Source organism: Pyrgilauda ruficollis, unplaced genomic scaffold (assembly GCF_017590135.1).
Source record: "Pyrgilauda ruficollis isolate IOZ18807 unplaced genomic scaffold, ASM1759013v1 scaffold124, whole genome shotgun sequence".
Taxonomy (NCBI): Eukaryota; Metazoa; Chordata; class Aves; order Passeriformes; family Passeridae; genus Pyrgilauda; species Pyrgilauda ruficollis.
Window position 1 is genome coordinate 371,812 of NW_024510766.1, and position 26,357 is coordinate 398,168.

General features: G+C 38.5%; 1 protein-coding gene across 1 annotated transcript in view; it reads left to right on the forward strand.

Annotated features, from left to right (window-relative positions):
- The window catches only part of LOC121365949 (transcription initiation factor TFIID subunit 4-like), a 143,561-nt gene that overhangs the window by 62,457 nt on the left and 54,747 nt on the right, over positions 1 to 26,357 (forward strand). The window contains exons 13-14 of the mRNA XM_041490577.1: positions 1,945 to 2,070; positions 11,942 to 11,998. Of these exons, the coding sequence (XP_041346511.1) occupies positions 1,945 to 2,070; positions 11,942 to 11,998 (183 nt within the window). The remainder of the gene's footprint in view (positions 1 to 1,944; positions 2,071 to 11,941; positions 11,999 to 26,357) is intronic.

Here is a 26,357-nt window from a genome sequence, read left to right on the forward strand (position 1 = left end):
GCTCCTGCTGCACTGCTGCCCTCGCTGCAGCTCTCTGCTCAGCAGCACCGCTGCCCTCGCTGCAGCTCTGCTCAGCAGCACCGCTGCCCTCGCTGCAGCTCTGCTCAGCAGCACCGCTGCCCTCGCTGCAGCTCTGCTCAGCAGCACCGCTGCCATGGGACTTTGCCTCCTGCTCATCTTCTTCTCTCTGGGGAATTTGGGTGGGAGTTGTTTCTGTCCTTCTGTGCTGAAGTGTCTGGCACAGAGCACATGCTATGCTATTTCTGCTTGTGGATTGTGAGTAAGACCTGATTCCTGATAGCTCCTTCTTTGTCCAGGGTATCCAGGAATTGGATCGAAATTGCTTCGGTATTTAGGATTCCATAGTAACTTTTCTGGATGTGAGAAATATTAATATTTTACAAAAGCTGCCAATATTTCTGCCTTAGCAACTAAAGAATTCAGCTGTAAATTCTTCACTGGTTCTTCTGCATGATTGTATTCCTGAAGAAAACTGAAACAATTTTGATATCTCAAACCAGGGGAAAATTTAAATAAAAGTCTACAAACCAGTTAGAAATTCAAATAAATTAAACATCTTTCTTGATCTGTTTGAAATACCTTCTCCAGCAGAAGTAAGATGCTTGTTAGTTATTGTAGTTGTTACACCGGTGTCAGAGGAAGGTGTGTTGTCTAAGCTGTGTTTAGATTTCTTTAGCATATATATATATATATATATATATATATATATATATATATATATATACACAGAATAGCTCTGGTTTAGTTTGTTCCTTGGTTTTGTGGTGTACTTTTTTGTATTTTTGGAGTCGCAATCTAGTCAAACAGCTTTGGACTGTGTCTTAGCCTACCTATTTCCCAAACCTGGGGGCCCCGTGACCTGAGTCATGGTTGGACTAATTCTATGTGATATTTGCAAAAATAATAATCTCTGAGATTTGTGACTATAATCAATGTCATTGTGATGGAAAAATGGATTAAAAACTAAAGGCCACTCTTCCTGGTTATTACCTACATGTAGATCTTTCATTGCAATTGATGGATATATTCTACTATATTGGATTAAAAGTAAAATATCCTGTTTTCTTTTCAGTATTCTTTATTATTTTCAGAAGTGTTAAGTCCCTCCTTCCTTCTCTCTAGGATGGTGTCTGAGAAGAAAACAGTTTGCTTAGTCCATGTTAAGCCAAAGAAGAATTTAAAACAGTGTCTTAAAAGATCCTTAGGAAAAAAAATTGTGTTGTCTCTGATTGAAATGTAGCATTGCCACTGTATTCTGTATTTTTCTTAGTTAATGCTATTCTTTGATTTCATAGCATGGTAGTCAGAAAGGAGAACATTAAGTAGATAAATGGGATGAAAGTAATGTGGATAACTTATTTTTGGGACTGACATTCTGAGTGTTCTCTGTGTGGCTCATGCCATAAACTCTCCTGGTTGCTGTGTGCTAGGAAAACTAGCACACTCTTAGTTGTCATAAGATTCTGTTTTAATTGGAGTTAGAGGGTAATTCTCAACTGAGTTTTTAGCTTTAATAATGCTGCTTCTTGAGAAAGTCTGTTACTAGTTCGAGATTAGTACAAATGCAGGAATTATAGGTTATGAACCTGGTTATAAACTATAGCTGGGATTATTCAGTAATAAAGTCAAGCATTTTAGATGTTTTCCATCATTAATTCAGTTGGTTTTACTTTTTTTAACTCTTTCATGTATCTGGTGCTGATAAATCAATTCTTGTTCTTTTAAAGTTGCTTAGATATTAATTAAATTACCAAATTCTCGCTGTGTTATTAACCATAGGCTGGCTTCATTCCCCTGAGCCTAAAAAGGAAACATTTTATTAGTGGTACAATGGAAAGATTTCAGTGTGTGACGCTTAGAGCCTTTGGATGCATGGTCTGGGTGAAGTGGCTGTTCTTCTGAAGGCCTGTCCCTGTTTTACAGGATGATGAGTGGTACGAACAAGCCACAGATGTCCGATCCCAGCTGAAGTTCTTTGAGCAGTTGGAGCGTTTGGAAAAGCAAAGGAAAGATGAACAAGAGAGGGAGATTTTGCTAAAGGCTGCCAAGGTATCACTTTCACTGTTTTTTAGCTACTTAATAATCCATAGCTTTCAAACAATTGTTTGATTTTGTGATCTGTGTTTCCTAAGCACATTTGGTTACAATAAGAAAGGTGCTGTTGGTGTGACACCACACCTTGAACTCGTGGTCAGGCTCTGTGCTGACTCCAGATCCCCCTGCCTGGGGTGCCTCTGGTTTCTCCACATACAGCTCTGAACTTGATGAGTTCTTGGGAACACGGGAGACAGTGGCTAACACTTTCAAAATAATTCTGTGAAATTATTTTTACAATTGCCTTTGAAATTTAATGGATGCCAAGGGTTTCTGTGCCACTGGAGAATCATAGCTTACACTTCTGGCCTTTATACAAGTTCAGCACATTCTGATTAATTTTTTTAGAGGCTTTTTACTTCTTAGGTTTTTAGACTTTGTTTTTAAACAGATTTGTTCATTTGTTCATCTTCATTTGAATGTGTTCCAGTCACTTCTCTGTAACTGCAGTATTTGATTGGTTCATGCCTGTCTTCAGTTAACTGCCAGTTCTTCTGCCAGGACTTGTTCCTTTGTAACTTTAATTCCAGAGACTGAGTGTTCATAGAGTGATAGAACAAACTCAGATTATATTGTTTCAAGAGCACATAAGTATAGATGAGTCTCCTGCTTGTAACTGTAAATTTAATCATATATATCGTATCTAACTGCAAATAAGTTCATCCCTTAGTTATCCCATTTTTAATTGTACTTGAGTCTTCATTGAGTTATTTATTGTATATTCTGAAGAGGTTATACAGAACAACTCAATGTTTAATTGTAACAGAGCCTCCTGATTTTATGCCATTAATGTTCACAAATTGAGATATTAAAAAATAAAAAAAAAACCAAACCTTGCTTGTTTTGAAATCTATTTCTCAGTTAGGCTACTTTAGTCTGTCCTGTTTGTACTCTTAATTTGTAATTGTTCACATTATGAAATAGTCCACAAATCTTTACACATCATAGATACTCTTTAAAAGTTTTATAAAAACATATTTGCTGTTTTCATTCCTAATTTTTATTTATTAGAAATAAAGACATGCTTATTTATTTTTTATCATGTTTTCTTCATTCAGTGACTGCATCTTGGTGAATCATTTTCTGTGTATTCTGCTGCTTGTTAGTTTCATTGTTTGTTGTTTTTTTTAATGGACATTGAGAAAAATGCAATAGCTTATAGACCTTAGTTCAGAAATGTTTCCCTGACTGCACAGAGCCTTATGCAGGCTGGACCTCCTGGTATTCCTTCCAACCTGAATTCCTTCATGAATTGATACCCTGTGTTTTGGACAGTTTTTTTGTTGTTGTTTTAGCCTTGGATAATATGAAGTCCTCTGAAGTCTAAATTTAGGAAATAAACACCTGATCATCAGGTTTGATTCCTATAAAATGCAGGAAGAGCAAATTTAAGAATTCTGCAACAAACAAAAAACCCAAAGTAAAAGAATATTCTAATTTATTTGAAAAAAAATTACCTTAATGAAATTATTGAATGCGTACTTCATCTTCATAACCAGGAGACAGCTTGGAATAAATACACGAAGGTGAAAAATAAATGAGGGTGTTAAAAATCCAAAACCAAAGCACAGGGTAGCCATCAGCAGTGCTGATTTATCAGTATTAATGTTTAGAGAGGGCAGTGAAGACACTGTGGATCCCTTGGAAGGTGCTCATGCAGTGTTGTGATTTAAGTGTAAATGCCATTAGGAGCTGAGCTTGCTTTGTTTAGCTGGTGCTCCCCAGTCAGTTCTGATGGATGACTGACCCAGTGCAAGGCTTACCTAGGACATAGTTTGGTAAAATATGGTCAGAATACAATTTTTTATCCTAAATAATAGATTTTGTATTATGTCCTTAGATTCTCTGGTGCTGCTCAAATGCAAAAGCACCTGTACATGAACGGTGATAGTTGTTGAGGTCTTTATTCTGAATTCCTGTGTCCTGATTCCTTAGCCAGGATTTGGGGTTTTTCTGTTTTTTATGAACGTGCCTTGTTGTCTGAGGAGATCTCAGCCCCTGTGGGAAGGATGCAGTCATTGTAGTGACACAAGAATGAAATGGACACAGTTAAAGTCTGCCCTGGCTGCCTGGTGAAGTGACACCCATCAGTACCCACTTGTCTCTGTCTGTGGCCTGGTGACATTTGTGTCTGCAAAGGGGGAGATGCTTAAACTGGCTCTGGAGGCTCAAACACCCACCATGCAAAGGCAGTGTGCCCCCAGTCACAGCACCTTTGTCACCTTGAGAAGCTGTCTTTAAAATACCAAAGCTGTCTTTAAAATATAAAAAACTTCGGCATTTAAAGTGAAATTTCTGTTTTCCTTCCTACAGATGGTTAAATCTAAAAATAATATTTATTTATAACTGCAACTTCTTAATGTTTCTTTTAGAGAAACAGCATGATCTTTTATCTTGGAAGTGTTTTGACAGGTTATTGTGCAATATGTTTTTAAAGTTACTCAGCAAAACCATTTTAGTGAAAGTTTCAAACTTTCCTTTTGGTGGTACCTCATCTACTTTCTTATATGGAAGAGCATAAAAAGGTTGAACTTGCACTGTGAAAATTCTTTTTTAATTATTTACACTTTGGAGTATTACACTTCGGAGTACACTTTGTTAACAGCCATAGTCTGGGTTTTGATGAAGAGTAAGATAGTGAAGGAAATGTTTTGGGCATTGAACCAGATGGTGTTAAATAATCTACTTTGTAACAGGATAATCAATGGAGAAGATAATGAAAAATGCAGGAATAGGTTGAAATCAAAGGGGAGGCAGCATGAGTCTTTGGGAAGCCTTAAAACTGGTCTGGTAATTTAGCATTGCAGTTCAGTAAGGGGTTAAAAAAAAAAGGTAAATGATGGCCGAAGAAAGTGTCAGGTTTCAGGTTTTTATTGTTTGGATGGGTGGGTTTCTTTAGGAGGAGAAGGGAAAATATTTGGCACATGTGTTCTGGTTGATCTGCAACCATGATTTCAATTAGTAGGAAATTATTGCAAAATTTGTAAGCACTCAGATGGGCTTGGTTTTGCTTCAGGAAATGTTTTTGGAAGAAGGAGAGATCAAGTCAGATGAGAAGGTAGAAGGAAAACAAAGTTAGGTTTCAAAAAATAAAATTACTGATGTTCTGAGAAAAGTCACTAAAGTTAAAATTAGCTGTGGCACTACATGAGTGTCTGTGAAATAAAATAGCAGTGTTGTTTAGCTTGTTAAATGAGAGAATTTTACAAAATCTTACGTCCCATGCCTGGGAAATACTTGAGAAATAGAAACTTAATATCAGAAGCTGAGAAGCATTGTGAGTGATGTTCTCATTCCAGTGGGATATTTTGGGGGGAAGACAAACTTGTCAGGAAAGGAAAAATAGTATGCTGTAGTAGCAATGCAACATTCAATTTCTTTTACATTAAGAATCTGAAAATTGAAACTACTACCACTACTCTGTTGCAAGACCAGAATGACCTCCTGCACCTCAGGGATCCTGCATCATATTCCACAACATTCCATAACCTTCCACAATGTTTCAGAGTGTCCCACAACATTCCAAAATATTCCACAGCATTCCCATACCAGCCTTGAACATGTAGCCCAAAGCTTTTCTCTAATTTACTTTCTGGAAGCTATTTTTATTGTAGGAGTGTTAAAAGGCATCTTGGTCCCCAGACTGTGAGATCCAGGCCCCTCCTGCTGCTGGAAGAGCTCCTGTCTCAAACCCCCAAAAAATGGGATGTGTCAAAAGGAGGAGCTGTGCAGGGAGAGACTGAGCTGCCTTGGTTGTCACTGATTTTGGGTTTCCTTTCTGACATGAGCATCACAGGCAAAAAAAAAATGGCACAAGGAGGGACCATCTTGTGTATAAACACATATGTAAAGCACAGCTTCTTTAAAGGAAATATTTAGGAGAGTCAACCCTCGGCCCTGGTTTGTTTTGCCAGTGGGAGCCACTGGCTGTTGTTGCCAGCTGTGTGCAGAGCCAGACATCCTCTCTGGGCCTTTGGGGATGGTACAGGCAGCTGAGCAGAGTCTTAAGGCTGCAGAAAGGTCAAAAGCCAGACTAAAATCACTTGAGGAATTTACCTTTACATTTGACATGGTGTGTCTCGTGCAGATTTTCAAAAAAGAAAAACAAACCAACAAATAACAAACCCAAACCAAGCCCAACAAAGCACTGGTATTATAGTAAAACTGTGTTCTTGCTGCTTTCAGAGCTGTTTCCAAAACCTGGAAGATGCAGGTGGTGTCTGTCAAGTTGAATGCAGTTCTGGTTCTCGGCTAATAATGGAAATATTTCTGGCAATAGAAGGAGTAGGAATTTGTAGCTGATTTGTTGTTGTTTTGCAGTTTTTATTTCTGAATTTTATTTTGGAGGGAGTGGTGACAGTAAGGGGTTACAGCTTGGGATTGTCCTGGCTCTCAAAAAATGAATGAATCATACTTCTATGTTATAATGTATGATAAGGTGGATCACATTAAAATTAGTGTGTTAATTGATCTGCTCAAACTGGCTGAATTCCTGTGTATTTTATTATAAAATTGATGTTGAAATTTAATTTCCAATATAGTAATTTATTATTATTATTGAGTGAGATTATTATTTTGAGTATATTTTATTATATATTTGAGTGTTATGTATTAGTAGCACAAGTCTGTTAAGTTCTGGGATCTTAACTACAACTATCACAAGAGTAAGATGCATTCTGTAAAAAGAAAATTTACATAAGTAAATGGAAAATTATGTTTAAAGTTGTTTGTAAAGTTAATTACCATTTAAGGATGATTGGGTAGTACTGTAGGTGGAAGGGCTTTTTTATTGAGAGATCACTGAAATTTGGTGCTGCAGATTCCCTTCCACACATGTGCTGGGAGGGGCTCTCCCCGGGTCTGAGGTGAGTTCAGGCATTCCATTTCATCCTTTCCCTCTTTCTGAGAGCAGCGATTCACTGCAGCCTCCTGCCTGCATGAGCACTTGGAACTCACTTCTGATGGGAGCAGAGCAAAATGGGAATTACTGCGTTGAGATAATTTCTGAATTTTTAGGAATTTGTTACTGCAATTTTAATGATTTTAATATAAATCATTTTTCAGACCTGTGCTTCTGCATTCCACCTCACTGTGGTCGTAACGCTGAGCAGCATTTTACCCTCAGCTATGATGCTTTTAACTTTCACTTCTTATTAACAAAGCTGACGTGAAAGCAAAGTGTTTCATGTTGCCAATTTAATTTCTTTAATTAAAAGTGGAAGTTATAAGCTGGTACAGCCGTGGGTGAAGTTCTAATGTCATCAATTGGGAAAAATAGGTATAAAATTGAAACTGTTGGCACAGCAGTGGCTTTTGATAATGCAGCACCTGAGTTGTGACTCTTAACATTATTTAATGCAAGAAGGTGAATTTGAGGCATTCAAGACCCCCAGTGTGTATATTGGTATGGGGCAGTAGAGCTGCAAGTGCCTTAGTTGGGATCAGATGTAGCTAAATGCAGGAGAGACCCTGTGAGGCATTTCCCAGCACAGGTGTAACAAGCTGAGACTTTCAAGTCCTTACAAATCTAAACAGAAAACTTATTTTTGTTAGTGTTAGCAACAGTGCAGCTTTGACATTAATAATCAAGCAAAGTATTGAATAATTATGGTAATGAAACACATCAGGAGTACTTTTAGTCTGTCCATCTGCATAGATGCAGAGTATGCTCCAATTTAAAAAAAATTGGTGCATGTTTATAAGTATGGTGTGGTTATAAATACCCTTATAATTTTAAAAACACTGTTGCTTTCTAATTTAAGACAATTCTGTGAAATCTGAAATACCCTTAAAACGACACTGTTCCATGTGTAATTAGATGTCTCTTCTGTGGCCTCCTGCCTTAACACAAGCCAGGAGAAGAGCTGAGGTTTGGAACATTAGGGAGTTTGGTACATGTAAATGAAGCCCCTTATTTCTGTTGTTTTGAATACACACATTTAACATAGGCTGCTTTTCATACTTTGGAAGTCCAATATTTCCATAGACCTAATGTGATCTATGCAGTTTTCAGTTTCCAGATAAAGAACTCTCTAACACAAAGCATTTGGTTCTTCACAATTAAAATATCAGGTTGTCTGGTCTAATAAAATAGCTGGTGTTTGGGAGAAATGTTAGCAAAGCTGGTTTGCTGAATACATTCTCAGTAGGAGACAGCATTTAATATATTTAGAAATATGTTATCTGCTTAGGATCAGTCCTGGGTTTCTGTAAAATTGCTATGGGAAGCTTGCTTGCTTTTAAAGGTGTTTATTCATCAACAGGAAAATACATTATGTAAATGCAGCCTGCTGTATTTACAGATCTAGACATGATGAACAGGGAGGGGAAGGCAAAGGAATTGTGATAAAGTCCTTGAAAGGATTTGATTTGGTGGGTTCTCTGATTAGTGGGTGTTTCCAAAGCTTTGGAGGAAGGAGACATTGGTGCATGAAAAGATTTTGGAAAAAAACTTTTCACAAAACAGGTGAAGTGCTGCATATTAAGATTTGGATGTTAGAAATAAAGGAGAAAGGAAGAGAAAACTGGAAATATGAATTAACTGGAAGAAAAAAGTTAAACTGCAATTTAAAAAAAGCTAGGAATGATTAGTCAGTTGTTTGACAAAAGTAAGTGCAAAATAGTAAAATAATTGCTTGGTGATGTTGACGTGTAGACAAAGCACTACAAGAGCTGAGCAGCAGCAGAATTGTGCAAACTCTTCAGAGGAAGGGAGAGATGTTCACATGTGGAATGGAGTGTAAAGGGAATCCAGTGACATTTCTAAAGCTCATTTAGGCACCTCTCTTAAGCTTGACATTTGCATTTGCTTATATTTGCTTTAATCCATGTTGCATGAACATGGGTGAAGCCTTTTATAATTTACATTAGATCATAAAGTGAAGAATTAATGAGATAGTTGATGTTTATACTTGTCCTTTAATACATTTTAGCCTCTGTATGCTGATGATTTTATTTCCAAAGCTTACTGTCATGGTAACCAGCAGGAAAGTATTTTAGTCTTAGAAATCTGCTTTAAAAAAAAAATCTGTTAAATTTTTTTCTGAACACAACAAAGTTAAATTCCTTAATTTTTTTAGTAGTAGTGATACATCCAATGTAAAATTTGAATTCTGCTTGTTTGAAACAAGAACAACCCTGGATTCTTTAGAAAAGCTCTTTGGCATGGATTCAAGCAATAATTAGAAAATCATTCCATTATTCTACATGTAAAAATAGTTCTATCTTCACCTTCAGTCTGGGTTATATGTTTAACTTCACCTGGTATTTTATATACGTTCATTTTTGAAACAAGAGTCCTGTATTTGATATTGTTCAGGAGCTGAGCACCTGCTTTCATCTCTGCAATAATTTTTATTGTATATTTACTGTGAACAAGCTGGAGGTTTACACAGAGTAGGTGATTTGCTTTTGCATGTTGAGACTATCCTGAACTCCAGATCTGCTCCTATTTGGTCAGTTTCTGGGGAAGAAAGAAAAAGCCCCAACTTTTAAATGTGTTACTTTACTCTGTAGCACTTGCAGAGTTTTTCCTTCACTGATGGAGCCCAGGAAATTGCAATGTTACTTTGCATCTCCTGCTTTAATTTTTCTTACACTGTCCCCAAACACTACATACTTGTGGTGTATTTTCCAGGATTCTATCATTTCCTTGTAGAAAGTCAGTAACAATATTAGAAGTCTTAGCTGGATTCTCTCAGGACACTCTGCTTCCTCCTAAAGCTGAAGTGCTTTCAACTTGTACTTTGCATTTGGCGAATTCTCAGCTTCATACAGTAGTGTAACAGTACTCTGTGTTTCTGTGCTGCTTTCACTGTGAGACTCACAAGTCACATTGTACATTTATAAATTTATCATCAAAACCTGTGAAAGGGCTAAATATGCTTTTCCTTGCATCATACTGGAGAAACTGAGGCTCCAACAATTAAATTGTTCTTGCAAAATGACAGCAAAGACCTTGTTCAGCTCAGTTCTGAGCCCATCTCCTAGAGAAGCAGCTCACTGACTGGTGTTTTTTACTTTGGTTTTTAACCTAATTGTATAAATATAGTCAAGTTCTTAGTAATTGCTGTGTTGGTTAGAAACCCTGCTCCCTGGCAGACCCACATATTTCATTAAATACCTTTTTGTCCTTTAAACATTAACTAGGTCACCTTATCTACGTTTTTCTTTTTGTCTGGCCACAGCAGTTAGAAGGAACCTCAGCCTGTATTGGCGTGGCGTTTCTTCCTTGGTGGCACAAGTCTGATTTGGTCATTGGCCATCTGAGATCTCAGTTTGGCATTCAGTTGCTGCAGACACTGCCCTGTCCAAGAACCTCTTATGCCAACAGACACAAAAGCACTTGTAGATGATGTTGGAAGGTGAAGCTGATGTGCACACTGGAAGAGTTCAGCACATCTAAAAATCTCATTATTGTTTAATGTCACCCTGTGTTATCAGCACAGTTTTATAGGTGTGCTATATTAGCTGAAAAAAAAATACTCCCAGTTCAAATAAAACCAACCGAACCCACAAAACCCACAAACCCACAAAACTGACAGGAGAAAGGATACAGAATTCTGTGCCAAATCAAGCCAAGGTGCTCTCCAGGTGTATCAAAAATAGTACTCAACCCTTTTAAGTGCAAGCCCTTAAAACCTATCTCCCTTTGGCTTTCTTAATGGATTTTTGAATTCTGACCAGAATATGGTATGAAAAATTTAAACACTGGAAAAAAATCTGAGAGTATATAACTTTGCGAACAAATATTCTTTCAAGTTTCTGCCTTCAGCATAGCAACAAGCAGGGAATGACAGGTAGGAGAGGGCACAGACACTCCTTCAGGAGTTGGGTAAATGATTCCACTTCAAATCTCAAAGAAATACTGAAGTAGAACTACCACATTCCTCAGATATCAGGAACAACAGTTTTCAATGGATGACACAAGTTTTATTGGAGCTTCTTGTAACTTTTTTTGCAACATTTGCTGAATGCTGACCCATCACACATTTATAAAAGTATGAGTGTATTATCTGCCTCTTGAGTTTTGAATTCCATCAGTCTGACAAGCGAGCACAAAGATAAATTTAACGGGTTTTTAACATGTGGTTATAAAGTACTCTGTGTCGAAAGAAATATTACAGGTTGTTATTGTAATTAAATTATCTGCTTTTAGAGCTGTTCCTGGTTTTGAAGGAAAATACAAAAGTTGTCATTCAGCAATATTGATCCAGTTTTAAAATTTACAATATTAATATTATTAGTAGTGCATGAATGGGTTTAACAGAGTGTATTTCTATGCTGTACTCAAAGTAAGCTCATATGGAATAGTAATAATAAAGATTTACCTTTTGGGAGGGCAACTCTACAATGGTTTTCTTCATGTTCTCTACGAAGAGCTAAATACAAGCTTAGTTGCAAATAGTAAATTTTAAAATATGTGATTGTAAGGACTTAAATTAAAAAGTTTGGATAATGAAAAGGGTGTAACTGATGCTTTTGGATGCTTGAATTTATTAGTATTAAATAATTGAAATCTAAGCCTGTATGGAAATTTCATGTTGACAAAAACACGGTTGGGTTGGGGTTTTTTTTTGTTTGGTTTGTTTTGTTTGGTGTTTTTTAAATTCAGATCTTCACTATATCTCATTTACAACTGAGCATTTAACCTCATTTTGGGTGAGGCTCATGGGTTTGGAATTGCACTTCTGTGAATTTACGTGTCCCATGTTTGATACCTTGTATCCTGTTCCTATTTCTTTGCTATTTTTTAACTTACTGCAACAGATGAGGGGTTCTTAAACCATCTGTTAACCTTTTTTCCCCATTTTTTTTAAACATGTAGAGTCGCTCAAGGCAAGAAGACCCAGAGCAAGCTAGACTGAAACAAAAAGCAAAGGAGGTAAGCAGAGCTAGAGATCATTACACTTGACATTTCAAGGCTTGAACATATTAATTTTTTATGCCTTGCTACTTGTATATCGTTAATAAAAATCTGACTAAAAACTTTTTAGGATGTATTTGTTGCTTCGCCTTTGATCTTAATGTTTGCAAACTAATACATTAATACATGTGAAGCCTAAGGAGATTTTATAAGAGAATATTTCCATACATTACATTTTCATTTCCATTTTAGGTAGCTGTAGCTTTTGTTGGGTTGTTGATGACAGCAGCTCTAGATTTTGGTGGAAAATATATGCCTTTGTCTTTTTGTAAAATGTCGCTTTCTTAGAAATGTGCTACTTAACCATTTTGTTCTTGTAACATTCTTTCAAGTAATGTAATTGCCAATCATTTTCTCTATCCTGTGATTCAGTGGAGTGTTTACTCATTTGTCTAAATTACAATAATCTAAAAAATATCAAATAATTTCCCATGAAGCTGTGATGTGTTACTCTAAGAGTACCTTAATTTGCTGTAAATGAGTGAGTGTCCTTTGCTTAAGGCATCTCATGCCTTAGGATTGGGTTGTAACTTAAATCAATTAGAAAGATTAAAATATCCATCAGTTGAAAGCAATTTCAGCAAAATGATGCCATTCTTTTTAGCCAACTTGTTTGGATATACACATTAGCAGGTAATAATTATGTACTGGAAGGTAAGATATACAGAAAAATGCATATAGCAAGTCCTTTTGTATTGACCTGTTCTTCCTGTTTTGTTTCCCTCTTGGCAGTATTCTGGAGTCCCGTTAGCTACACAGATTTTATGTATATAACAGTCAAAAAAATCCAAATACATGGATGAGTTTTATTTATCTTCATTTCATTCTATGATTATGTAGTAAGACTTGCTGAAATGAGTTCTTGTAAACATTAGACCAGGCCTTACTGTTTCCAGAGCTGGATTTGTCAAGCAAGTATTGAAATGAAATACAGTAATCAAGTTATTTGGCAGGAAAAGAGGCAGGATTTTAATAGTACTTGGGTTTTGTATGCAGCCAGTGTATGCAAAGAAAGAATCAGATTTCTGAGAGCAATTGGTGGCAGGCAGAAAGGGCTGTTGAGCTGAGAGCTGAAGGTGCCGTGCTGCTGGAAGTGAGCAGAGCTGGCATTAAATGCATTGCTGCCCCATCAGTGTAACTTTCCTGGGCATTCTTTCCCGACCATTGGAAACTTGAGGAAGTGAAAGACGGGGCTAGTGAGGCGGGTGTTGCAGTGCTCAGGGTGGAGCAGCTGTTGTGGAGCAGCCGCGGGGCACTGGCGGTGCGGAGGCGGCGCTGGCCGGGGGGGAGCCCGGCGGCTCCGAGGGGCGCGCAGGGCGAGGGCTGAGCGAGCACATCTTCGGGGACTCCACTGGAGGGACTGTGCTGGCACTGCTGGCTTCGTCTGGCCACTTCAGGAGCTCCTCAGAGGAGCTTTGGGCACCCGGGCTGTGGTTCCAGTGCTGGCTTTGTGTGGGCACTGCAGAAGGAGCTCCTTAGAGGAGCTTTGGGCACCCGGGCTGTGGTTCCAGTGCTGGCTTTGTGTGGGCACTGCAGAAGGAGCTCCTCAGAGGAGCTTTGGGCACCCGGGCTGTGGTTCCAGTGCTGGCTTGTGTGGGCACTGCAGAAGGAGCTCCTTAGAGGAGCTTTGGGCACCCGGGCTGTGGTTCCAGTGCTGGCTGTGTGGGCACTGCAGAAGGAGCTCCTCAGAGGAGCTTTGGGCACACTGGGCTGTGGTTCCAGTGCTGGCTTGTGTGGGCACTGCAGAAGGAGCTCCTCAGAGGAGCTTTGGGCACCCGGGCTATGGCTGCAGCTCTGGCTGGGTCCGGGTGCTGCAGGAGCTCCTCAGCCTGGCTGCTGCAGGCTCTGCCCTCGGAGCTGGCCCTGCCTGCTCACAAAATGCATCATCTGCTGGCACCACTGCAATGGAATTTCATTCTGCATGTTTGAAACCATAAGAAACGTCTCTGGTTTTAGTAATCAGGGTTCTGAAGCTCCAGAGACTTTCACTTAAATACTAAAATTTACTTAGTAAAAACATTTTCTTTTGCGAAGGGGAGTGGGACATGGTGCTAGCAAGATGTTGTTTTAAGATTGTTCATATTTTTTTCTGCACTGGTCACTGGATATATCCTGACATCTTAAATTATTGGCACCGCCAAAATAAAATAAAAAAAAACCAAAACATTTTATAGTATAAAAGGTTGATGAGAAGAACTGTCTTTGGCATGGATTTGTCATTTGAAATTAAAAGTTTAGAATCAATGTCAACAAAAATGTAAAAAACATTCAAAACTTCACTGCCACCTGGGCTACTCTTACATGTGTTTATGACCCATAGCTCAGAGAGAAATTGTGTTTCTTTCAGCTTTTGTATAAACTGATGAATAAAATACTGCCAGCTTCAATAATAAACTGGATTTGAAGCTGTGATTCCATGATTTCTGTGTCTTGAATATTGCCTGAAGACCTTTGTTGCACAGATATTCTTGTGGCCTATAGTAAAGTGGTATTGGGTAGTGTTTTAAAAAGCACAAAGAAGGCACCCAAGAAACCTGCAGCTCTTCTGGCTTCTATTACTTGTTTAATGATACGATTGCCAGATAGCTTGTTTTTTCATTCCAGCAAAACAGCTGGTAATACCATTATTATGTTCTGAAAATGGATAATGGTTCAGGCTTTAATCAGTTTGAACAGTGACACTACTGACAGAAGTCAGAGAGAGAAAGTGAAGTACCAAAAGAAGTAATTTGAAGTCTTAAAGTCTTTTAAATCTTTCCTTAAAAGGAAAAAACTATCCAAAACATTGAAGGAACTCTAGAAAACGCTGTCCTGGAATGCAAAATAAAGGTACCAATAGAAGGATAATAGGATGAAGAAGAAAGAAAGAAAATTAGGAAAGGGTATTCACTCCAAAACATTCTCCTTCATGGATATTTTGGAGTCTTCATTCTGTAATGCTCTGTTTTTCTTCCAAATTTAAGAAGAAAAAAAGATTAGCTCAGTTTCTTTCACGGAACATCTACCAGTTGAAAAATTCCTTCTTGCTTCTTAGTGCCATAAAGACAATGTAAGTGGAATCCTTTGAACACATTTTTAAATTAATTTGATTAGGTGAAGATTATATTTTTTCTCTGTAATTCCATATTGATCCATTTATTAGCCTCTTCAAACCATGTTGTTTAAACCAAATTGGCATAAATCAGGTTTAAACTGCATTTAAATACTTACCCAAACAAAGGGAAGCCCCATTATTGCAGAGACAAGACACAACACTCGGGTTTCATTCACAGCCAGACCAGCACTGTTTTAGTTAAGGCAGTGCAAACCCACTCTGATTTCAGTCTGAGTGACTTATTTTGCTTTGGTATTAACCTGTTTCTAATGGACTTGAGTGAAAGCAATGGGAAAATATACCTGTGGAGGATTATCTTGCTCAAAACTCTCCATTTGCTTTCACACTTCTAAGTTGGTGCAGCCGTTTTCAGTGGACAGCATGTGATTGTTTCAATGGTAAATCTGTTTAATAAACTACTGAAAATATTTTCCATTGAGAGTATTTCAGGGAAAAATTATGCTTTTCAGCTATTACTTTGTTGCATTGCTTTGTAACAAATTCTGATAAGTCTGACTTGGTACAACTTAATGTAAGAAATAGCATCATTTGTAAGCAGTGCCTGTTTTTTTTGGAAATTATATAACTTTCCTAATTATTTTTCTAATTAATTGTTTTAATTTACTTTTAAATTAATTGTTTTAATCAATAATAAGCAGGGTATTAATAATAAGCAGTAGAGTTTTCCATTTTAGCCAACACATAGTTAAGTTTTTGCAGAGACTGCTGTTGTTGAAGAGTGATTAGAAAGTCACTGAAACTTTAAGTTTTGCTAAACTGACCCTGATAAGCTTCAATGAACAAAGCATGACTAAAACTTTTAAAATCAAGTTTTAGGAAATACACTGATTTATGTAGTCTGGAAGTCACAAATGTAAGTTAAAGAAATTATGAGTTCTCTAATTTCCTTAAAAAGCTTCATTAAATAGAACATAAAAGAAGTCATATAGCTGATAGCAGGCATAGATCAAGATTAGAAATATCTGAGTCAACACCTAGTAATTAATGATAGAAATGGTTTAAAGGAAAGACAGGGACGGTAAGATCCTTAACATCCATTCTGTCAGGGGTATTCTGCATATTAGGGTCTGTTGCCTAAAAAATGTTTTAATTTAAAAGTCAAGTAGCTGAGGTTGATCCTGAAAGATGAACTTGGTTCAAATTTTTATGTCATCACCAACGAAGAATATGGCACAATAATGAATAAACCAGACCCTGTAAATGTCTGGGCATGTATGCAGGCCCAGATCAGGTTAGATAACCCCCAGTGGAACCTGTTCTCAGATGTGCTCATCAGCAATGCAAGGAAGGCTCTGACCTGTTGGTATTCATCCCAAAGCCTTGAGATGCTGGGGAAGGCACCAGGCAGCCCTCTGTGTGTCCCTGCCAGCAGAGCTGGCCCAGCTGCCAGGGCTGGGCAGGTCCTGTGTGGTTCCCTGGCCAGGAGCTTTGGAGTGCTGGGTCCTGCAGGGGCACAGCAGGCAGAGAGAGGCTCTTCCATTCTGGGAACCACTGGCCTTGGGTGCTGCCATCCTCCATCTGCTGTGTCCCTGGAGCAAGAGCCTTGCTGGGCTGAGGTTCAGACTTTGACCTGTACCCTTTTCTGAGTTCTCTGCAGTAAAATATGGGGCTGATAGCAGGTGGAGTTCTAGAAAAAGCTATAGGATCCTTCTCTTCAGAATAATGAAATATGTACATCCTATGATGTGTATGTTATGTGGTTCTAGCATTGCCTTAGAGGTTTTAAATCCCCCAGAACTTAACTTGTAGCAGAATTAGTGAAACTCCAGCATCGTATACTTAGTGACTACAATAGAAAAAGTTTTACACTAAATAAGTTCTTGTCACCACACTAATATTTATGTATCAACTCTGTAGGAGTGGTTTATTTTAAAATATTTAAATGATAGTTTACTCCAGTTATCATAATTACTGAAAATGAAAAGCAAATTAAAAGGATTTTGCTTTGTTTGGCAAGTTCATTTATTCACCTTTTCAGCAAAGCCAAAGTCCTTAAATATTTTACTGCTAAAGCAGTGTCTCAGTGATGAGAAGTCTAAGTTTCTATTTTATCATGCCTGACGTAAAAATATTGATCCAAAAGCAACAATCTTATCTTAAATTGCTTTCTTATAACAGTTCTCTGAGAAGTGGGGCAGTTGAACAGGAAATTTAAGTTAAATTTCCACGTAGCTCTCTAACCCATCTGTGTGTCAGTAAGTGGAAAGAAGGAAAAGCTATTAATGTGATACCTGAAGTAATGATGAAGTAATGTTTAAGCAACACTGGTTCCTCAGAACAGAGTTATTTCATGAATAGTTTTCTGCATCAGGTTACCAATGCTGCAGCTGTGATGCAGGACTGCAAGCATTTTTGTCAATACATGTAGAAAGGCAGGTAACAGTCACTTTTTTCTTTACTTTCCCTGTAGCACAGGTCTGTTTGTACTCAGAAAAATGCTTTGACCACTCCCATCTAGTTTAGGCTGGATTTGGATTTAGAGTACAAGATTTTTCTGAAGTTACAGAGTTGCTGCAATGACCTAAAATGTTAGTACTAAACTTGCATCTCAGAAAGGAGTGGTCCTGTGTTACCAGTCAAAATACTCTCCTGGAAGTCTTGATGCATTATTAAGTTTACTGCTTGTGTTAGCTGTGGGTTTTTTTCCATTTAGCAGATATTACTTTAGATGTACAGGTCTATTATGGTAACAGTCCCACATTCTGATGACTGAAGTTGATTATAAAACTTATAACCAAGGACAAAAGAGGAATGGCGTTTACATTTGCATCTGCAAATGGTGCTGGGGAAACAAGACAATCTATATCCAGTAATGAGTTTATTACATATGGATCTTGGTGTGTAAGTCTTCCAGATTTCCTGTGTTTCCAAGGATGAGGTACTGCCTTGTGCTGAATTCTACAAGTCCTGGAGAATTTTGTTCAGTAACAATCTTACTGTTCAGCAGAACTTCCTGCATATGTCTTTGTAAAATTGAAGGTGATGACAATTCCACCCTGTTCTCCTGGGCTTAGAGCAGAAGCTGTAGCAAATTGTCTGGCTGAAGTTGAAGTGTTCTTTCACTCTTGCTGTACAGAGAATGAGAAACTGGATAATTGACAGAAAAATGCTGGGGGATCAGAGGAATGGCAATGAGATCTTCAGCTGAGTCAAATTACTTATTCCTGCTTAGGTAAAATGTATATTAATTAGAGCTGAGTCAAGGGCTGGGGTTTTTTTTTGTCTTCTCTCTAACCCAAGCTTGACCCAAGCTTATCATATTAGTCTGCCACAAATCTAAATTAAATCCAATGCTGTCCAATGTAATAATTTTCTTCTAGAAAATCGAGTTGGTGGCATTCTGTAGTGATGCATTATTCCAGCATACACATACTGCCCAGCTCTTGTTTAGTTAACATGAATGCTTATTTTTCATGACTGATGAAAACTGTTGGGTTTAGCATTCTTAAAGGGAAATGCTGTTTTATGGATAGAGGAGCTAAACACACAGCCATTTTTAAGTAACAAACTTTTTTTATACCACCATCTTTATAGTATAAGGTAAGAACACTCCTTTATCTTTTTTTATACTTGCTACCTAGAAAACAAGTCCTTAGAACTTGGTTTACACTAGGGTCAGTGCCTGGTGTGAGAAGGATCCGTGTTCCGTTCCTCACGAAGGTCTGTGGGAGGCTTTGCAAGGGAGATGTTTGCAAGCAGGAAAAATGAAGTTGCATAGCTTGGAGAGCAGGGGCTTATGCCAAACAAAATGGGACAGTGAGCATGGGATTGTTCAGCCTGGAGAAGAGAAGCTTCAGGGTGACCTAATTGTGACCTTCCTGTACCTGGAGGAAAGATGGAGAGAGACTACTGACAAGGGCCTGGAGCAACAGGACAAGGGAGAATGGCTTCACACTGACAGAGGGCAGGGTTAGATTAGACATTAGTAAAAAACTCCTCCCTGTGACTGTGGGCAGGTCCTGGCACGGGGTGCCCAGAGAAGCTGTGACTGCCCCTGGATCCCTGGAAGTGTCCAAGGCCGGGCTGGATGGGCTTGGAGCAGCCTGGGACAGTGGAAGGTGTCCCTGTCCAGGGATGAAAGGATCTTTAAGTTCCCTTCCAAGCCAAACCATTCTGGGGTTCTGTGGGTGTGACAGGAGAAAGGAGCAAGAAAGCAAGCTGTCCACTCAAGCATTGTTCCTTGTTTAGCTGATGTGTCACTGTGTGTTTGAAAGGTATCAACCTTCAAATTAACCCAACAGCAATGTAATTCCCTTAGATCTTGTATGACAAGTGTATTTGTCCTGGTGCAATATGCTGTTTGAGGCTTTTGCAGCTATTCACAACCAATGGAACAGTGATTTTCTTACCCTGCTACCAAAAGAGTTCCCATGTAGTGCTCTGAGAATGGGGGACATGCAACTACTGAGAGTTGTATACACCTGTAAAAGTTGGCTTTTCTTTTTGTGATTATTTCTTGTTTTCTCATGTTTTCTAACAAAATTGTAAGTGTGTACTCTTATTTTTCAAGTAAAACTAGTAAGGAAGAGTCAAGACTCATTTTCAAAATAGAGCTTAGCTCTGGTATGAAATATATTTGGACAGTGACAGAAGAGCAGTACCTATTACAAAGTCTGCTCTACCTAGTGGATTTCATTTTTTTAAAGCAAAAAGGTGGTAGGGAAGGAGAAAGTCATCCCTGTTGTCTCCATCACCTTCCAGCACACACACCTTGATGGAGTCCTGCCTAACACAACACAAGGTTGTTGAAGTATGGAGCTTCTCGTTATACAGCAACAGGACTACTTAAATGTGAATTTCCAGAACATGAATTTAGAATGGTAAAAGCTTTTTGCAGAGAATTTCTGAAGCTGAAGGTGACTTTGCTCTTCCACCAAAATACTCCAGTAGGAACTTCCTCTTGTAAAATGAATTTTTTGAAGGTGGTAACAATAGAATCTTCAGACCTTCAGATCTCCTGTAGTTTTCCTTCCATGTCTGTAGGAATAACCAGTGCTACTGCTTTTTTATTTTGAACAAGTGGAGGGTGGCAACCCCCTGTTTCTAATACCTTTGGGATGCCTGGATAGCCAAGCTTGGTAAAAGGTAAGGGGGCTATTCTTTTCCATGTTTGGCATGCAAGATTTGTGATAAGGGTGGTTTGAGTTTGCCTGTCCTGAATACTGAGAATTGCATCCAGAGGTTCCAGAAGAAGCAGCAAGGAATGCATGCAATTGGTATTTCCTTTTCTGGAAGAATTTTTAAAATGTTTGAAAATCTATTCAAATATAAACACACACTTTCTGTGTGAGTGTGTGTGTATATATATACACACCAGATGAGTTTGTGCAAGGGAGAGGTCAAGACTGAATTTGCAGTTCTCCTTTTGCTTCAGTGGTATTCTATCTAAATGTGGGTCTTCCTCAGGTAGAAACAACCTTGTTAAGAACAATTTATCACACTGGCATAGGCGGGGGAAAAAGAAAAAAAGCTGTTTGGAGCAAGCTGTGAATATGGAAAAATCACGTAACTGTTTTATCTGAACACTGCAACAGATTTACTTTCCTGCTAATTTGGCTGAATAACCACACTTTAGAATATGATTGCCTGTTTAATAAGTAGAGGGCAGCAAATGTCAGCTGTGTCTGCTTGTCAGAAACTGAGGAGGTTGCTTGGACAACAACATGAATTATTATTTAGATGATTTGGCCCCTTAGTCAAGCCTGCTCTACTCCAGAGCAGCTTGCGGGGGTGGGGGGAGGTCAAGGTGTATTTAGGCTCAAGCCTGCAGGGCAAATTTTCCCCCCATCCCCTCTGTGCGCGGTGGTTTCTTACTCCAAAACAAACCTGAATGAGGGCTTTAATTCTGCTGCCGAGCTAACGTGTTTGTAAGCCCTGTTTGGCAGCCTGGAGCGCCCGAGGCAGCCACAGCTGCCAGCTTTCATCTGCCCCCGGATCCTGCGGGGCTCGCGTCACATGCGCTGCCCCGAGGGCACGGAGGCGAGGCGCCCGGCTCCCGTGTGTCCCTTCCCGAGTGTCCCCGTCCATCCGGGCTGGGGCTGCCTGTCCCGGCCCCTGTGTCCCTGCCCCGGCTCCTCTTTGTGAAGCCCCCCGCACAGACCTGCCCCTGCTGCCACAGCCGCCTCCAGCCGCAGTCCGGGTGGGTGCTCACACGTTCTGTGCTCTCACAAAAATGTATGTTTGTTTGGAATGTGTACATTTCATGGAGCACACTGCTTTTCATAAAATCTGGGATCTGTTTCTAACCTGGTAGTGGAAGATAAAAGAGTTCATGGGAGCACAGCTAAAGCAAAAGTTGAAATGCAGTGGTAAAATTTTAAAGAGAGAGTAATTTAAAACTTCCTTGGCAGCCCATTTTTGAGAATATTTAATACCATTAACAGTGGGCTAAAAAGTGTTCATTTTGGTTAACTAAACACTCAACATTTCTGACTGTAGCTAGCTTTTATGCAGCTCTTCTCTAAACTACAAGCTAGGTGGCTGGGCAGTAACATGCAGGGGTCATGAAAGGTGTGTTAACATCTATTTCCTATTTTTAGTTTAGTCTTGTCGTTCAAGAATAACTGTGTCAGCCTGTGAAAGAGTTACATCATCTTAGCTGAATAATGAGATACTGCTCAACATACCTTGAAAAAGTAGTAGTAGTAATCTTTTAAATAAATAAAAATTCTTACTGTCATTCAGAATATAGACTATTTTCACCTCAAATAGTTTTGTTAAAGGTAGGTATGATTCTTTCTAAAATGCAAACACTTGAAAGGTATTAATGTATTTTTAATGTTATTGAGCAGTTGAGTAATGATTTGTAAGAGTTTTGGTTTTGTTTAGTATTACAAATGGCTACTGAATTGGTGCTTAACTTACAGATTTCCATGGAAATGGGCATAAATACCTGATTTTCTGGAATGGGAAGATATGTTATATGCATTTATGCTGATGAGTGTCTGTACACTGAGGTGTTACAGCTCCTAAAAACTGCTACCTCAGTATTGGGTAGGGTTGAAGGGAAGCAAGTTGAAAAACAATGTGGTGCAATTATAGTTCATGTGTTTATTGACTCTGCTCAGCCATGAGGTACAGAGCAGCCTCTTACACCTCTGTGTCCTTTCCCTCCACAAGTAGAAAATGTATTTATATCCAGAACAGACATTTATATTCTTGAAACAGAAATAACACCCTGTAGATTCTGAAGATATCTCTTAATGGCCAAAAGCCATATTCATTTGGTGAGGCGCTTGAAAATCTATTCTTTAAAAAAAATTTAAATGGTAATAATAAAAATATTTGTCCTGGCAGAAGTGCTCACATCTGGCAAACATGTCAGATAATTTAAGTAAGCTTTAGGAAAGTGTCAAAAATACTCAATGGGAAAATAAAGCATAAGTGCTAAAATCAGGTGTTAATTGTGTTTAGGACAACAGAAGAGAAGCAGAATGTTCACTCCTCACTCCACCAGAAACGTACTAGAGGTGAAATCGGTGAAAAGAGAGTATGTTTTTATGAGAAATAGGATAATTTTGCCTATTTCTTTTCAAAATCTGTGTTAAAATTCTGGGAAAGTGTGATAGAGAGCCCTTAGTCCTAAGGCAGCCCAGCCTTTGGTGGCTGCAGTGGGAACTGCCAGCTCTGGACAGGTGAGATGGGCTCCCCTCAGGGGTACCTGTGGAATTTCCAGGATGTCTGCCCTGCCTTAGTGTGACAGGGAATGGTTGTGAAGGTTAGTGAATTCACATCATTACACTACATATACTGCTGATTAATTAAGTCAACTGCTTTCAGCTTCCTGTTTTGAGGAACAGAAAATTCATATTCAGCAAAACTGTTCCCTTTTAATAATGGTCTGTTATCAGCATTTGCTAGGCTTTCCTTCTTAAGCAGTATGCTCAGGAATCTCTTGTGTGTGTCAGAAAACAAAAGTATGGGATGATTTCTTCCTCTCTCTAAGAAATAAGTGTTTGCATCTTTTTGCTGTTTTTACCTTTTTTGTGATCTAGGTGACTGTAAGTTAGAGTGATCCAGACCTTCAGGTTGCATGGAAACACCTAAGGAATATGGAGCTCCATTAGCTTACCCTATGAGCTTCTGTAATCAAGTCTCAGATTGAAAACTTGTACCTTATTTTAGGGTGCAGAAGTCAAGCAATACTCTGAATTGTAGCAGAGAAAGGTAACTTCAGGCCATGGGAGACTGGCAAAGTTTCCTGAGACCATTTCTTTATCCCAGTTTTGTCAATGTTTAATCTGGTAGTTGACATAGAGGTAAAATATGCTTAACTATTGAATTAAACTTCTGTGTGTTTTGTGTGTAGACATGGTGCTCAGTACAAGGTGCTGGGTTTCAGTAATAGGTGACAGTGTTCTGCTCTGTATATATTTGATGATGTGGATAGAGAGCTACTACAATGTTTAAATACCTTGTACATTGTTATGCTATCTAAAATGCATATATTTCTTAAATTTGTCAATGGATGCTTCTGTTAACATAGCAGTATATGGTGATTTCTGTGATCTGCTCAGCTACAAAAGAAAAAAATCATGAATGTACATTTCATAAATATCCTCAGGTAATTTTAACTGAGGCTTTAAAAATAATTCCTCAGTTAAAAAATGTTCATCTGTCCATCCAGCTATGGGGAGAAATAATTTCTGGGATGTACTGAAATTTGAAAAACAAACATCCTAAATCCAGTGGCTAAGGAAATGTCTGCCTTAGCAGGCATGCCAGCATTCAGGAGTGCTGAGGACATGTGGTAGGCTATGTAGCAAGTATGAGAATAATCTGACTGTTCTGTGTTGGAGATTTTTAGTTTTGCCCTGTCAAATAAAATGCACCTCTGAGTGCATTTTTGCTCCTGTTACTTTTTAAATCTGTGTCCCTTACATTTAAATGTCATAATTGAATTCTTCTGCCACACCACTGTAACTATGGAATAACTCTGTTGCTATCAGTAGCAATATTAAAAACAAACAGAATTTGTCCCTCTGGTGTTAGATATAATCTCATATCCTAACAACTCCTGTGGACAATTAGGGTTTATTGTTACCAGCTGCACCTAACATTTTTGCTTAAATGCAAAATACTTTTGCAGTTGTATATATAAAATAACCTGTGTATGTGTATGCAATTTATCTGAAAATCAATCGCAGCCAATCAAATGTTGTGATTTTGCATTGATTTCTGGGTGTGCCTGTTTGGTGGCTGTTGGTTTTGTTGCTGAAGGTGCACCTGAGGAGAGGAGGATGTCAGTGCAGGGGTGTTCAGCCTGGGCAGCAGTCCTGGAGCCCAGCTGTGTGCAGCAGGGCTGGGGTGGCGAGTGAGCGGCGCGGTGCAGAGCCCGTGCTCTGCGCAGTGCTCTGTGCTGCGGTAAGCGTTTGTGACAGGCTGCTGGCTGAACCCTTCCTGCCTGCATATGGCACAGCAGAGTTCACTTGTTAGCACGTTATCCATTGTGCCTTGATGTTAAAAGAGGATACTTCCAGCCTGGCTTTGGAGCTGTCCTAGGCTGAGTGGGGTGTGAGACAAGTTGGGAAGTGCACACAGACAAGAAGGGGAAAATGAGCGCAGCAAACAGTGGTGATCCCAGTGTTCCCCCTGTCATCCCTGACAGTGTTTACTGTGAATTTAAAACCATTTTGAAACAGCTGACCAGTTCTGTAATGGAACATCATTAAATATTCTTCAAATTTCTGGCCAAAACACAACCTTTAAGGGCATGTAGAACAATTATTTCTTAGGGGACACTATTTTAATTCCCATATTTTTCAAATTGGACTGGTCATAAAAATGTCGGTTTTTTAGACATTAGGATTTTGAATATCAGTTTTAGAACATAATGAATTTTACCCTTCTACCTTTGCAATTTGATCAGGAAAGTAAATTTTTTTCCCCCCCAAGACTGTGAGAAAGAGGAGTCTATAATGAGGATATGATCTATAGTTCTGCTTACTTATGATATTATGCCAAGGAATAGAGAGCAAAAAACATAGCGGAGTTTTCCTGTGAAGAATTATATTCTGCTGGTGGTGACACACATTTTAGGCTCATAATATGTTGAAGGATTGTAAAAATCTAAAAGGTTCAATATGCAATAAATTGAAAATTAATTAACCCTTGTGTTGTTTTGGAGATGGGATGAGTGTTTTTAGAAAAAGCAGAAGGAAGAGTGAAAGATTAAAAATATTTTATTTGGAAAGAGGAAGGTAAGGAGGTACATTTTAGATCATCTCATTTCCTTTCTAATGCAAATCTGATTCTCTGATTATTCACGTATTTATTTATTCTTATACAAAAGGTAGAAATTATGACATGTTGGGAATGTAGGCATTTTTTATACTGCAATAATAGTGCAACTATTGCACTCTTTTCATCTACTGGTGAAAAAGGATTTCAAGAAAAAATAATTTTGAATAGCATTAATTAACGGATTCTTAAAGTCCTAAGCGTATAATGTAACTGCAGTTCTTTAAAGCAGAAAAACAAGAGAGAAAACAAATAATGCCCCTTGAGCAGATGCTTATTCACGTAGGATAAGTAGTCTTTGATTTTGGAGAGGTGGTGTGACTTGCAGTTGGAAACCTTGATTTATTGTGTCGTTATTTATATCTGCAGTAAATAAGGAATAAGCATAAAACATGAAAAGGAAAATTAAGTATTATGCTAGTTCTCTTGCTATTTTATTTACATGAAATAGGCATTTTTTAATGGTGTGTTGCTGTGCCTTTTGTTGACCATATCTGTGCGCCAGGTCTGTCTGCTTGTTTCCATTGGCTTGTCATGTTCACTAATTAGGGAACTGCTGCATGATTCACCTTGTTAATTAGAGGGACTTGCACACAAAGGCCCTTCGGGCAGTGCGAAAGAAGAGCCTAGCACTAGTGCCCTGAGAAAGCTACAGCCTGTGAAGTAATTCTTCTCATCTACCTTCTATTTTTTATTTGAAATGAATAAATCATTGAGATTTTCCTTGTGGAGTGAGAATGCAAGAATTCACATCTTTCTAAGATGTAAATTATATGTGATCAATAGAAGGGGATGACTACTGTATTGTACTTACAAGATTCCCTAATTTACTACTTGTCAGTGTCTGAGAAATTGCTTGAAATATTTTGTCCCCACACTGTGGTGCGTTGTTCCCTTGATCTGCAGCACAAATGAGCAGTAGCGGTTTTGCTATAGTTCAGTCTAAAATAGAAAATATGTAGA